At 39.9% G+C, this 15,020-nt stretch overlaps 1 protein-coding gene across 2 annotated transcripts in view; it reads right to left on the minus strand.

Annotated features, from left to right (window-relative positions):
• The window catches only part of iars1 (isoleucyl-tRNA synthetase 1), a 53,541-nt gene extending 43,204 nt beyond the window's left edge, over window positions 1-10,337 (minus strand). Inside the window, exons 1-8 of one of the 2 annotated variants that reach the window (XM_066697845.1) lie at window positions 10,271-10,337; window positions 8,228-8,351; window positions 7,005-7,161; window positions 4,960-5,079; window positions 4,646-4,728; window positions 4,088-4,205; window positions 3,790-3,937; window positions 1,088-1,175 (exon numbers count right to left, since the gene is read on the minus strand). In XM_066697845.1, coding sequence (XP_066553942.1) covers window positions 1,088-1,175; window positions 3,790-3,937; window positions 4,088-4,205; window positions 4,646-4,728; window positions 4,960-5,079; window positions 7,005-7,161; window positions 8,228-8,346 — 833 coding nt within the window. In that variant the 5' untranslated portion in view covers window positions 8,347-8,351; window positions 10,271-10,337. The remainder of the gene's footprint in view (window positions 1-1,087; window positions 1,176-3,789; window positions 3,938-4,087; window positions 4,206-4,645; window positions 4,729-4,959; window positions 5,080-7,004; window positions 7,162-8,227; window positions 8,352-10,270) is intronic. The other variant, XM_066697846.1, reaches the window with a different exon arrangement.
• Between the last annotated feature and the right edge of the window lie 4,683 nt (window positions 10,338-15,020).

The following is a 15,020-nucleotide window of genomic DNA, read 5'->3' on the forward strand; positions in this document are numbered from 1 at the left end:
ATCTTAATTCCATGCAGTAAAACTAGAGATTTTTCTCATCGCCTGGCACTGCCTGAATGCCCACACACCTTTTTGCTAAAGAAAAGCTGCCAAGTCACAGGATACATGTTTGAGATATTCGTTATTTTACAGATTACCTTCGCCTATTTACATGTTCAAAGCCTGTTAATGCCTAAAGACAATACAGTTGTGTTGCACTTTAGCAGACCACTACGTTAATCTATACTAAATACAAGATGTTTACATCTCTCTTAAAACTGTGAAGAATGTAATTTGCTGTAATCTACTGCCACCTGGTTTCAGCTGCCAGTTGTAACACTGGGACACAGGCACTGAAGTAAGTAAATGAGTGTCCTTCTGAAATACGCCAGTCATTATTGTCTACAACAGAGGTACACAAGCTCTGAGTAAGACTTATCAAAACCGATCAAAGGAGAGTTACGATTCCTCCAAAACCTGACACTGGGTCAAGTAGCTTCCCGCACTATAAGAGTAAAAATGAACAGAACAGAAAATGCATAAATACATATAAAACTTTCAACAAAAGGTAGATTTTTAATGACATTGGGTGTCATTAAACCCCAAATGAAAGGAAATGTACACAACATTTTATTAGCTAGTGAACAGTGGAAAGGGGAATAATGTACATGGGTTTAAGTTATTTAAACTAAATAAGTTGATAGCTGTTCACCCCTATGGTACAATTTTAAAAGGAAAAGAGGTAAAGATGAAAGCTAGGAAGTACTACATAATTACAGCAGGTAAAAACAGATGCCTAGGCTAATTTATTGCATTCCCAAATCTGACACACATCTATGACATTTTAAAAGCCTTAGCATTCGGCAGTTGTGTGTGTGTGTGTGTCTGGTCTTTGATGTTAAAAATAAAACAAACAGTCTCATCCCTACACAGATGTTCTCTGGAAAGAATAACACCAAGAGCAAAGAAACTCAATTTGATGAGCTCACGCTCTACCTTTTGTTCCGTTTTCAATTTAACCCCCTATTTGGTTTGCTTGTTTCAACATGTTATTATTTAAAAAAAATAATAATATCAGAGGGGTGAGGAGAAGACTGTACCGACTCACTTATCAAGAACAGTGTATTCACTCTCGGATTTGTAAAGAGCTGCTATTCTGGCTTCCATCAGGATGTAGACCTTTTCTGCAGCATGGTCTGCAGAAAAAAAAAAAGAAAAAAAAGGATTAGAACAATTTACATCACTTCAAGACAGAAGAATTGCTAGAGGATGATAAGGTAAGAATTATATGAACCAAAGAACGCCATCTGTTCAAAACCTTGGACATTCAGAACAACAATCTTGCATTTACGCAGCAGGCAGTCTGCCATTTTTTATAATGGGCCCATTAGTTATCCTAGGCATTCCAATCTTTCAGTTGGCTAACATCCTATGACCCGTCCTGACTAAGTTTTTTTTCTTTCCTTTCTTGTTTACAGAAAAGTAAAACTTCAAGCCCAACCACAGAGGAACAAGGACATGGATTAGAACATACTGATAAGGTGCCGTACACACCGATCAGCCATAACATCATGACCACCTGCCTAATATTGTGTAGGTCCCCCTTTTGCCACCAAAACAGCCCTGATCCGTCGAGGCATGGACTCCACTAGACCTCTGAAGGTGTGCTGTGGTATCTGGCACCAAGACATTAGCAGCAGATCCTTTAAGTCCTGTAAGTAGCCAGGTGGGGCCTCCATGGATCAGACTTGTTTGTCCAGCACATCCCACAGATGCTCAATTGGATTGAGATCTGGGGAATTTGGAGGCCAAGTCAACACCTTGAACTCGTTGTGTTCCTCAAACCATTCCTGAACCATTTTTGCTTTGTGGCAGGGCGCATTACCCTGCTGAAAGAGGCCAATGCCATCAGGGAATACCGTGTCCATGAAAGGGTGTACACGGTCTGCAACAATGCTTAGGTAGGTGGTTCGTGTCAAAGTAACATCCACATGAATGGCAGGACCCAAGGTTTCCCAGCAGAACATTGCCCAAAGCTTCACACTGCCTCCACCGGCTTGCCTTCTTCCCATAGTGCATCCTGGTGCCATGTGTTCTCCAGGTAAGAGACACACACGCACCCGGCCATCCACGTGATGTAAAAGAAAATGTGATTCAGCAGACCAGGCCACCTTCTTCCATTGCTCCGTAGTCCAGTTCTGATGCTCACGTGCCCATTGTAGGCGCTTTCGGCAGTGGACAGGGGTCAGCATGGGCACCTTGACTGGTCTGCGGCTACGCAGCCCCATACGCAACAAACTGCGATGCACTGTGTGTTCTGACACCTTTCTATCAGAACCAGCATTAACTTTTTCAGCAATTTGAGCTACAGTAGCTCGTCTGTTGGATCGGACCACACGGGCCAGCCTTCTCTCCCCACGTGCATCAATGAGCCTTGTCCGCCCATGACCCTGTTGGGGTGATTAACACAGGTGGATTATTTTATGTAGATGTTGAATATTAGAAATCTTTCTTTTTTTTGGTAATATCTTCATAGCATGTTCAGCCATTGTATGGTAAGTATAAAACAAAATACCACCCCCCTCCCCATAGCGAACCCCCTTTGTGGGATGTACACTGTGTATTTAAGCCCTTAGCTAAACTGTCCCACTCCGGACCCCAAATTAGGAATGTGCACCATGTCTTAGCCCTGTATGCATGTTTCAGATAGAGCAACCTCAGTTACATTGACACAGATATTTGATGCAACAAAGATTTGAACCCCCGGAACACAATAACACTGATATACAGATTATTAAACCGATTACCTGACAGAACACCCCTTGGCACATTACAATACATTAGAATCAGAATAATAACACCAAATATCTAACTCACAGTGAGCTGGCTTAATTAATTATATTACTTTGCCTCGATCAGCAGATCAATCATATTCTCACTCATACTGCCAGCTGGATGTGTGCAGTGACAGGATTAACACAGAGTGGCATAGCCTGCATTTGTATTCCCTGCTTCTCTCCCTGCACCATGATGGTCACAAATGAATGATTTTTCAGTTGAGTAGCACCATCTACTGGCCAATGTACTTTATGTCAGTGAAAACAATGTAAAAAAATAGGTAGACACATTCAGCCAAAGATGAACACCTCTCAGCACTTCCTCTAGTGCCCCCATCTCCCACCATGGAGCACACAGGGGGCCCCTCGTGGAAATTCAACACTGCGCCACCTGTGGCCAGCAAAACCTCCTGCGCCATCTGCGTGGGCCAGGAAAACCGTCGTCGAGCGCTACAGGACCCCACTTTCTGCCACATCTACACATGCTTCCAACGCCTTGCAAAAGTCACAGGACAATTTAGATGAGCGTCAAAGACAACTTGTCTTGTCCTGCTCAAGCTCACGCTCTCCCCGGAGGCCCAGGGGCAGAGTGCCCAGTGCTCACAGACTTGCACGCCCGGATGGACAGGGTCCTGGAGATCCTGTGCCTCGCCCACAACCTCCTAGATGGCAACTTGCAGAACTGCTTTTCAGCCATTGACGCCCTGCCTTGACCAGCCCCCCCCCAGGTCCACTGCACCCCAGGCATGAAGGGCTCCAGCAGTCTGCTGCCCACCAGTACACCACCCCTGAACCAGCACACATTCAGCCAGGCAACTGGTCCACCGTGGTGCATCCAAAGGACCTGTATGTTGTGTCTTTTTCGTATTTTAAGGACATGTAAATAAAAATAGAATAGCTTTCAATCCCACCTTATTTTGTGCTATTTTTGTTTCTGCAAGGTTTCGAACTTACAATCACACTTCCATCTCACCTTTCAATTTGACATACGTGAACTCCGGATTCACACAGAGGGCCAGATTACTGGGCAGTGTCCAGGGGGTGGTTGTCCAAGCAACCAAACACACACTTTCATCTTCCTCCAGAGGAAAGTTGACCATCACAGAAGGATCTTGCACATCCTGTGAGAAAATGGATTCAGTCATAAATTGAGAACATGGGAGAATGAAGTAGATGGAGCCAAAACATCAGCTGTAAAGAGATTAATTTTAGTTACAATAAACGTATATTTATTTGTGCTCATTTTGGCAAAACACATAGAAGTGACGTACCTTGTAATTCTGGTGCGACTCAAAGTTGGACAGGGGAGTGTTGCACGCAGTTGAAAACGGCATGACCTTCACTCCTCTGTAAACCAGCCCTTTGTCGTACAGCTGCCTGAACACCCACCTAAAAACAGAAAGCTGCACCCCTCAGACATCATCGAAGACACTCAACTGCATTCAATTACAGTCAAGCTTCATCACTCAAATCATCCCCCCGTCACCTAGTGAGAATAAATCAGGTCCACTCACTCATTCCATTTAGACCATGACACCTTTTTGCCCCCTACACACCGTTTTATGTTTTCCATTAATATAAGTGATTAAACAAAAAAGCAAACCTTGCCCTACACTAAGAATAGGGATTGTGAATAATAAATATTTATTTAGCAGTTTGACCTGAAGAACTGGAAAACATAGGTTGATCAAAGAATAATGCAAATATTGATGTTAATTTACATACTACATAATAACATCATTGTTCACCTTTATCAAGGTATAGTTACGATATATTTTGTGGGGGATTAGGAGGCCATGAGCTAAGTCTCAATGAGACAAGTCACTTACCAAACAGTTTCCATGAACCAGGGGTAAAGAGTCTTGTAATCATTCTTGAAATCGATCCATCGACCCATTCTCTTTATAGTCAACTAATAACAGAAAGATAGGCATTGTCAAACTTTGGTTATGATGAAAAATATGTACCTTTAAGATTTATATCATTATAGAAACATTTTCCTTGTTTTCATTTAGAAAAGTCCTCTGGGTGGAGCCATCCTGCAGCACAAGACAAGGGATGATCATCTACACAGGATCTCTCAGATTCCTGTATTCATTTATTCTGTAAATATTCCAGCAGCACGTAAGAAAACGTGACTTACTTCCCAGTCATTTGAGTATCGCATCACAATACTTCGACACTGCCTATTGTATTCGGCGATTCCCATCTTCGCAACATCCTCTGGTCCCTTAATTCCAAGTGTTTTATCTATTTCGTATTCCTGCAAGACATCAAAAACAAACTCAGTACGATCAGGCTTGGCAGCAATAGCGAGGGGAAAAAGCAAAGTACCTTTTATGTTGTTGTAAACACACAGTAATATATATATATATATACATATATACATATATACATATATATATACATATATACATATATACATATATATATACATACATACATACATACATACATATATATATATATATATACACACAGTGAGGGAAAAAAGTATTTGATCCCTGCTGATTTTGTACGTTTGCCCACTGACAAAGAAATGATCAGTCTATAATTTTAATGGTAGGTGTAGTTTAACAGTGAGAGACAGAATAACAACAAAAAAATGAAGAAAAACGCATTTCTAAAAAGTTATAAATTGATTTGCATGTTAATGAGGGAAATAAGTATTTAATCCCCTATCAATCAGCAAGATTTCTGGCTCCCAGGTGTCTTTTATACAGGTAACGAGCTGAGATTAGGAGCACTCTCTTAAAGGGAGTGCTCCTAATCTCAGCTCATTACCTGTATAAAAGACACCTGTCCACAGAAGCAATCAATCAATCAGATTCCAAACTCTCCACCATGGCCAAGACCAAAGAGCTGTCCAAGGATGTCAGGGACAAGAGTGTAGACCTACACAAGGCTGGAATGGGCTACAAGACCATCGCCAAGCAGCTTGGTGAGAAGGTGACAACAGTTGGTGCGATTATTCGCAAATGGAAGAAACACAAAATAACTGTCAGTCTCCCTCGGTCTGGGGCTCCATGCAAGATCTCACCTCGTGGAGTTTCAATGATCATGAGAACGGTGAGGAATCAGCCCAGAACTACACGGGAGGATCTTGTTAATGATCTCAAGGCAGTTGGGACCATAGTCACCAAGAAAACAATTGGTAACATACTACGTCATGAAGGACTGAAATCCTGCAGCGCCCGCAAGGTCCCCCTGCTCAAGAAAGCACATGTACAGGCCCGTCTGAAATTTGCCAATGAACATCTGAATGATTCAGAGGAGAACTGGGTGAAAGTGTTGTGGTCAGATGAGACCAAAATCGACCTCTTTGGCATCAACTCAACTTGATGTGTTTGGAGGAGGAGGAATGACCCCAAGAACACCATCCCCACCATCAAACATAGAGGTGGAAACATTATGCTTTGTGGGTGTTTTTCTGCTAAGGGGACAGGACAACTGCACCGCATCAAAGGGACGATGGACGGGGCCATGTACCGTCAAATCTTGGGTGAGAACCTCCTTCCCTCAGCCAGGGCATTGAAAATGGGTCGTGGACGGGTATTCCAGCATCACAATGACCCAAAACACACAGCCAAGGCAACAAAGGAGTGGCTCAAGAAGAAGCACATTAAGGTCCTGGAGTGGCCTAGCCAGTCTCCAGACCTTAATCCCATAGAAAATCTGTGGAGGGAGCTGAAGGTTCGAGTTGCCAAACGTCAGCTTCGAAACCTTAATGACTTGGAGAGGATCTGCAAAGAGGAGTGGGACAAAATCCCTCCTGAGATGTGTGCAAACCTGGTGGCCAACTACAAGAAACGTCTGACCTCTGTGATTGCCAACAAGGGTTTTGCCACCAAGTACTAAGTCGAAGGGGTCGAATACTTATTTCCCTCATTAACATGCAAATCAATTTATAACTTTTTTGAAATGCGTTTTTCTGGATTTCTGTCTCTCACTGTTAAAATACACCTACCATTAAAATTATAGACTGATCATTTCTTTGTCAGTGGGCAAACGTACAAAATCAGCAGGGGATCAAATACTTTTTTCCCTCACTGTATATATGTGTTATGTAGTTATGTGTGAACATTTAATAGGAAATTACATCACACCCAGAAGAGCACATAACCAATTCCCACACTAATCATTGTTCACATTTAAGCAAACATTTATAGATGAACATTCAGTCCTTACCACCGGCAGTCCATGACAATCCCATCCAAACCGTCTATCCACATGAAATCCACTCTGATGAGCAAACCTGGTCACAATGTCCTTAATGGTCCCAGCTAAGATGTGCCCGTAATGCGGAAGCCCTGTGGCAAATGGCGGCCCATCGTAGAAAGTGTACCTGTAGCAGGTGGAGAAAGGTTGAACCTGAATGAACATCCAGGCTATTTATGTTCTCCTGATTGCTTTTAATTAGTTAATTAGTACTTTCCTGGCACTTATTACAGGATGAAGCAGATACAGCAGATGAAGCAATGCAGCATTAATCATCAACAGCGATCCAAACAACTACAGTTAAAACACACTTTACAGTTTCTTACAGATCCTCCAATAACTGAACGGAGAACAAGTGCACAACAAATTAAGAACTTGATAACCAGCTAATTAAAAATTTAAACAGCAGCATTTCTGCAGACAGTAGAGGAAGGCTGATGGTTGTGTCCATTAATTTCAGAAATGTATTACACAATCTTTTTCATTCCTGTGGCCCCTAATGTTTTTTTTTAAATAATAATAATACATTAATAATTTTTTATTTATAAAGCACATTTCATACATAATTTGCAGCCAAAGGTGCATACAAGGAATAAAACAGGATACAAAAAAAACAAAATACAAAAATTTATAAATATGTTTTTAGTTGAGATTTTACATTTTCTATGGATGTAGCCCCTCTGATCTGATGCAGTCAAGAATATCTGCACAGGACATTGAGCATCGAAGAGTCCTTTCCCACCTTTATGCCTTTCAGGGTTTTACCCAAGCACGCACTTCTCAGCACAGACCATGTGATTATGAATACGGCAGAATTAGTAGCTTAGATGATAGCAGCATTTTTCCATGAGAATTGAAACTGGCATACTTTATTTTGTTTAATTCAAAGTCCTAAAAGACATGCAAACATGGAAACACAAAATGATAAAAAGTCTGTGAGAAATGTATTGCAGAAAAACCCTGAAATGTTTTTATCCCATAAAAGGGGTGTGTTTTAATATTTTCCTCTAGTTTTGTTCCAACTGAGCTTTAAATGGCTTGATAGGTACAGGATAGTAGACCTCTCTATTCATTGACTATTCAAAGCTGCATGTAACGCACATAGAACTGTGGTCCTTCAGGAAAAATAATACTTTCACTTTCACAATTGTTGAAGACTCATTTCCACGGTGCTGTAGCTGAACTGTACTCACTTGGGCCGGCCCTTGGACTGTTTAAGACATTCCTGAAAACAATCCTTCTCATCCCACAGCTGAAGAATCCGTCTCTCTTCAGTGGGGAAATGAATGGATTCTGGAACTGGTACAACCATCTTTTCTGTCAAGAAGAAGAAATACCATGGTTAAAATAGTAACAAGTGTAAAAGAGCAACGCAAATCTGACCAGTACCTATACAGTACCAGTGTGCCTTCAGGCATGACGAGGAAAATAAATAAATATTTACATTAAATTTACATTAGAGTTTGACAGAATGAAAAAGATGGGTGTGCTGCAAATATTTATGTGAAGTAGGTGTGCCTTAACCTTTTGCACCAGTATGTTAACCATATTTTAGGCACAAACCCCATCCCTAGCCAACAGCAAATGCCTAGGCCCATACAAAGGTGTACACCCAATTCAGTTAAGTAGAAAAGCAACCATAACCTTTAGAATACCATACATTAACCAGAAACTTGAACCTTAAACCAGAACAAAACATAAACCTAATTTCATCACTTAACCTCACTTGAATGTAAAATGTTACCGGATTACTTAACATGATGCTCTCTGAAGTACTTTAGACCATTACATTACATTATTTGTCATTTAGCAGACGCTCTTATCCAGGGCGACTTACATTTGTACCCATTTAAACAGCTGGTCATTTTACTGGAGCAATCTAAGTGACGTACCTTGATCAAGGGAACAACAGCACTGCCATGACCAGGATTTGAACCCACAACCTTCCAGTTCCAGAGCCCTAACCACTACTCCACAGTGCTGTCACTCATACATCCAACTGTATACCTAATTTAAACATTAACTTGGTACACTGTTACATTTTCAGACTTTCCTCTTCCTTTTTCCAAAAACATCCAAGTCTCCAGTTAATACAGAACAAATCTGCCTAAAACCCACATAACATTAAGAGCCTTTACTCTGAACCGTGATACTATATTTAATAATACATAGCATTGTATTACATCAGTAAGTTACTGATAGTAAGTTTTGTTTCAAACTTTAAATGGGGAGGATAGGCGATGGGAGTGCCACACAGAATTGTGTGAAGTAAGTGTGACTTAGGCTTGAAAAGACTGAGAAAGCCATGATATACTGCAACTATCTGTATGAGGGAAAGGAAACAAGTTCAATATTAGAACAATTAAGCACACACTTTACTTGAACCAGGTTTGTTCTTTTGAAATAAAATGCTCAGTGTGTATAGCCTTCATAGACGTTGGCTCGCCAAAAAAAAAATCACAGAAACACTAGAAAGAATACTAAATCAGATGAACAACTGAAAGTGTATTTTTAATGCAGAAATACATAACCCAAAGATGACAGCCAACTACAATGAGTACAAAACAAACAGCAGAGGTTTGAGTGATATTCACAACATGCTCATCCGTTTGTCTATCAAGCAGAAAAGTCAGGCTGGCAGATTGTATGAATGTCAAAGTACATTAAACAAAATAAAAGGCAGCCACACCCACATCACTCAAAAAGATCACAAACACATGGGAGAAAAAACATGTGGTGGGGGCGGGGGGGGTTGGAAGATTGTGATTAAGGTTAAGGTTTGGTAAAGCCTGACTCTGTACTAAACAAACATTGCATCAGACTGAAACACTGCTGTGGTTTTGTTAATGTTGGTTAATTTTCTGTCAGAATGCAAGATCCCATGGAAAGCTCAGTTCATGTTTGCCCAATGTAACTGACAGACGCCAGGGCAAACGCAAACACCAGTCATACTTGCAGTAGTCATCAATCCCCAAAGTCCTGCTTGCTTTCCCTTTTGTGGTTTCATTTGTATTATTACTGTTTCTAATGATCAATAATAGCCCTTGAGAAACTAACGGTTGTCACATCTGATAAGCCTTAACCTCTGCTTTTAAAAATGCACTAGCAAATCGCAACTAAACGCAATAACTCAAGTAAACTAAACACACGCAAATCACTAAGAAGTGTGGATTTAATTGAATGTAATATTCGACAACTATCCGTGTACTTGTATAATAAAAGGTGCAAAAACTCACATGCTTGTCAGCAGAAGCAGCACTTGTTACCGGTGTCTGGTTATGATGCAACTGAAAGAAAGCATGAGCGGAACCGGAAAGAGAATCAAATGACTCAACGTCACCCGGAAGTGGGGGTGTTGCTTTATTCACCGCCTCAGACGCCTCGGTGAGTCAGAAATACATCAACCGGTGACAGTGTAGTGGAAAATTAAAATTGAAAGTATATCCTGCCCCTGGAATTAAAGGCAGGTCCCTACACTATATATATAATTTTAAATAACGACAGCTGCAAATTTACCATTTATCTTCTGGGTCAGTAAAACGATACCAACATGTAAACAGTATAGTTATATTTATAAAAACAAGTTATTAAACATTGAATAGATCATTTTAACACACTGAATCGTACCGACAACATTACATATATAGGTCTAGTAATTTCTGTTCGTAATTTACAGTTTATGTTTCGGCCAGAACAATGCCAATCACAATTTAAATGGCACATATTACAATCTGCAATGTGTTGGAAATGGCGCTGTTTAAAAATAAATGCGTCAGACAGAAAATAAAGTGAACATTCCCTTTAATGAAACTGGGGGCATCAGCTACAATTTAAAAATACAAGGTTACAATTCAATATGTAGACTGCATTATTTGAATAGGCCTATATGTTTACATATACACTCACCTAAAGGATTATTAGGAACACCATACTAATACTGTGTTTGACCCCCTTTCGCCTTCAGAACTGCCTTAATTCTACGTGGCATTGATTCAACAAGGTGCTGAAAGCATTCTTTAGAAATGTTGGCCCATATTGATAGGATAGCATCTTGCAGTTGATGGAGATTTGTGGGATGCACATCCAGGGCACGAAGCTCCCGTTCCACCACATCCCAAAGATGCTCTATTGGGTTGAGATCTGGTGACTGTGGGGGCCAGTTTAGTACAGTGAACTCATTGTCATGTTCAAGAAACCAATTTGAAATGATTCGACCTTTGTGACATGGTGCATTATCCTGCTGGAAGTAGCCATCAGAGGATGGGTACATGGTGGTCATAAAGGGATGGACATGGTCAGAAACAATGCTCAGGTAGGCCGTGGCATTTAAACGATGCCCAATTGGCACTAAGGGGCCTAAAGTGTGCCAAGAAAACATCCCCCACACCATTACACCACCACCACCAGCCTGCACAGTGGTAACAAGGCATGATGGATCCATGTTCTCATTCTGTTTACGCCAAATTCTGACTCTACCATCTGAATGTCTCAACAGAAATCGAGACTCATCAGACCAGGCAACATTTTTCCAGTCTTCAATTGTCTAATTTTGGTGAGCTTGTGCAAATTGTAGCCTCTTTTTCCTATTTGTAGTGGAGATGGTACCCGGTGGGGTCTTCTGCTGTTGTAGCCCATCCACCTCAAGGTTGTACGTGTTGTGGCTTCACAAATGCTTTGCTGCATACCTCGGTTGTAACGAGTGGTTATTTCAGTCAAAGTTGCTCTTCTATCAGCTTGAATCAGTCGGCCCATTCTCCTCTGACCTCTAGCATCAACAAGGCATTTTCGCCCACAGGACTGCCGCATACTGGATGTTTTTCCCTTTTCACACCATTCTTTGTAAACCCTAGAAATGGTTGTGCGTGAAAATCCCAGTAACTGAGCAGATTGTGAAATACTCAGACCGGCCCGTCTGGCACCAACAACCATGCCACGCTCAAAATTGTTTAAATCACCTTTCTTTCCCATTCGACATTCAGTTTGGAGTTCAGGAGATTGTCTTGACCAGGACCACACCCCTAAATGCATTGAAGCAACTGCCATGTGATTGGTTGGTTAGATAATTGCATTAATGAGAAATTGAACAGGTGTTCCTAATAATCCTTTAGGTGAGTGTATATATATATATATATATATATTATTTGTTGTAAACGTATAATTAACATTTATACTATAATTAAATAAAATACTGAAGAAAGCTTTCTCAATATATATGTTTCATATTAATGTAATCTATGATGATGATCTGTTTATATGTATATGAATGCATGCATGCATATTATTTCACTGATCAGTTAAATCAATAAAATGGGATTTTGAAGTAATGTAACTTCAAAATCCTGTCATTTTGTCATATTATCCTGTCATGTCCATAGCTGTTGAATGCACCATACACAACACAACCGTCAGTTAAATAAATTATTTAGGACTAAGTATATATCAAACGATATGCAGTAATTCGTTTCTGAAAAAAGTGGCTATGCGCTTCAGCGTATAATGAATAGCGCTATATGTCTCTCAAACGCAAATTGTTTCATTATGTCGTTGTAACTCATTGCTATAGCCTATAAATCCACAAGATGGCACTGCGCTTAAATACTAGACTGGTCGTGCATTGCTGTAAATGGATACCCACTAAACAATGTCTAAAATGAGCCGTAAAATGGTAGGTAGATTAGCACGGTTCTCTCGCATCCTACGACTGTTAAGATGTTTTCTTGGTTTTCTCTGGTGAATCAGTAGTTCATAGTTTTAGGATGATGTCAATAGTCTATATAAGCCTAGTTCCCCTCATTATTCAGCTTAAAAAAACAACTAATAAATTAAGTGAAAACTTATTTAATTCAGGTTGATAAAACAGTGTCTCCAATTCTTTCTTTGTACATTTAAACGAGATAATTGTGTGAAAATGAACTCAAATTGTGCACGGGAATTACAGAACTATTTATTTTGGGCAGAATAATGTCATTATGTATCGAGCTAAAATTGAGTTTGACCAAAGAGTGGACCCTCACTGGACTGTATCCACTTCATCACAGCCGAGATTAGCATAGCCTATTTGCAGCTTTTTAACAGTTTTACCATTGTATTTTAAAGTCACCTACAGTGGATAATACACTAGTTACAGGATACTGAATAAAGGGTAACTATCGCAGCCCATACAATTATACTGTTCTCATATGTTAGTATGAATACGCTACAAGTATCTGTGCCTTTTCTGTTTCATTGTATCATTTTAGTAACTTAAAAAGAGTTACATTCAGCAAAATAATGGCTGCTGTAAATACCCCCAAAGGAGAGCTCTTACAAAAATAATCTATGTAGCCGAACACAGCGTTTAATCTGCCCACTTTCTGTGTCAAACCAGGGTAGACACAGCAACCCGACCTCAGCCGCTCTGCTCCGGAGCTCCAGGTCCGCCCTCACTGTACTGTACACGCATGCGCAGAACGTGAGCGTCTGCAGGACACGCCCCCTTGACTTGAGCGTCACCTGAGCCTCCAGCGGAAGAAAACAAATCGACATTTTCGAAAATAGTTTTTCCTCAAATCATTACCAGTTGTATATATTTTTTGCTTTATATATATATATATGCAGACAAACAAACGTGTACATTGTTTATCTTCTAAACAGCCTATATACTTTTGTAACATGTCTATCCACAAATAATATATATTTAAATGACCTTGGTTACAAATATTTTGAGTTCATTTATCCATTTATGATTGGTGTATTAGACAATGTAAAGTTATTAAATTATACAATTATTTTAATCCTCTTCCAGAATGTTATTACAAATTATGTAATATAAATAGATTAGACTAAAACATTGTATGTGGGTGGAAAGTATGAGATGACCATGATTGAGCAGTAATTAGCCGACAGTTCCTTTTAGAAAGCTGAAATTAATCTCTGTATTGCACACAAACCAATCCATCAGCCTAACTAACCCTCCACTGGTATCGGGTCCACTGATGGTTATTATCTGTTGGATTAGCTAAGTGAGGAGAGTAAGAACAAATACTAGGTGTCTATATTATATGGTAAAGCATTTTTAATAATATAATTAACAATGAAGGACAGTTCTGATTGGGCATCTTAATTTCTACAAGTAAGACTAGCAGAATTGAATTGTTTTTGTGCAATTTTCTATACTATCCATCAAGAATATGAGGTCATAGAAATATACATTATGCTGAATTTAATGATAGTCTTATTCAGAGAAATTACAGAGAAGAGTCATATTTATGGAGGTGGAACACTTCTTGTTTGCTTATTTAAGGCACCCACTTCAATATTCTACACTCTTTGAACTAATGTGTTAAATTCAACATATTCTGTATTTGTTCAAGGACAACACAACTTTTTAAAACTCACCAAATTACAACACCGTGATGTGTCTTTTTAACACAACAATGTGTCTTTCCCACACGGACCTGTGTTAAATTGTTGTGTGCTTTGGTGAATTGTAATACAAAATGGTGTTGCTCTTGAACAAACACAGAATGTGTTAAATTTAACACATTCGTTCTAAGAGTGTATAGTTCATTAAACAGCCACACATTTGGAAATAAATAAACGTCAAATACCGCGGTTGTGGGGTCAGACACACTTGAAAAACATTTTCTACATGGACTATATGTTGTGTGTCAAGCCCTTTCCTCTTGTCTGGAGGGACGTGCCGAAGTGGGAGGCGGCTGACCTCGCACGTCTCCCAAAACACACAGAGACATGCGTGGCGGATACCGATACACCCACCACGACCAAATATTAATAATTAAATCGGAATAAAAATCAACTATACAGCGGGCGAAGGGGTTTTGTTTTGGTGACGTAAACGAAAGTAATGTTTACTTGTGTTCCGAACGTGACAGTAACAATGACTTTATACAAATAAGTATATATAAATGACGTCATAGCACGTTGCAATTAGCAACAAACCCGAGATGGATTAATATTAGGCTACATGTACATTATCCTGCGCAT

This window comes from Amia ocellicauda, chromosome 3 (assembly GCF_036373705.1).
Source record: "Amia ocellicauda isolate fAmiCal2 chromosome 3, fAmiCal2.hap1, whole genome shotgun sequence".
Lineage (NCBI taxonomy): Eukaryota > Metazoa > Chordata > Actinopteri > Amiiformes > Amiidae > Amia > Amia ocellicauda.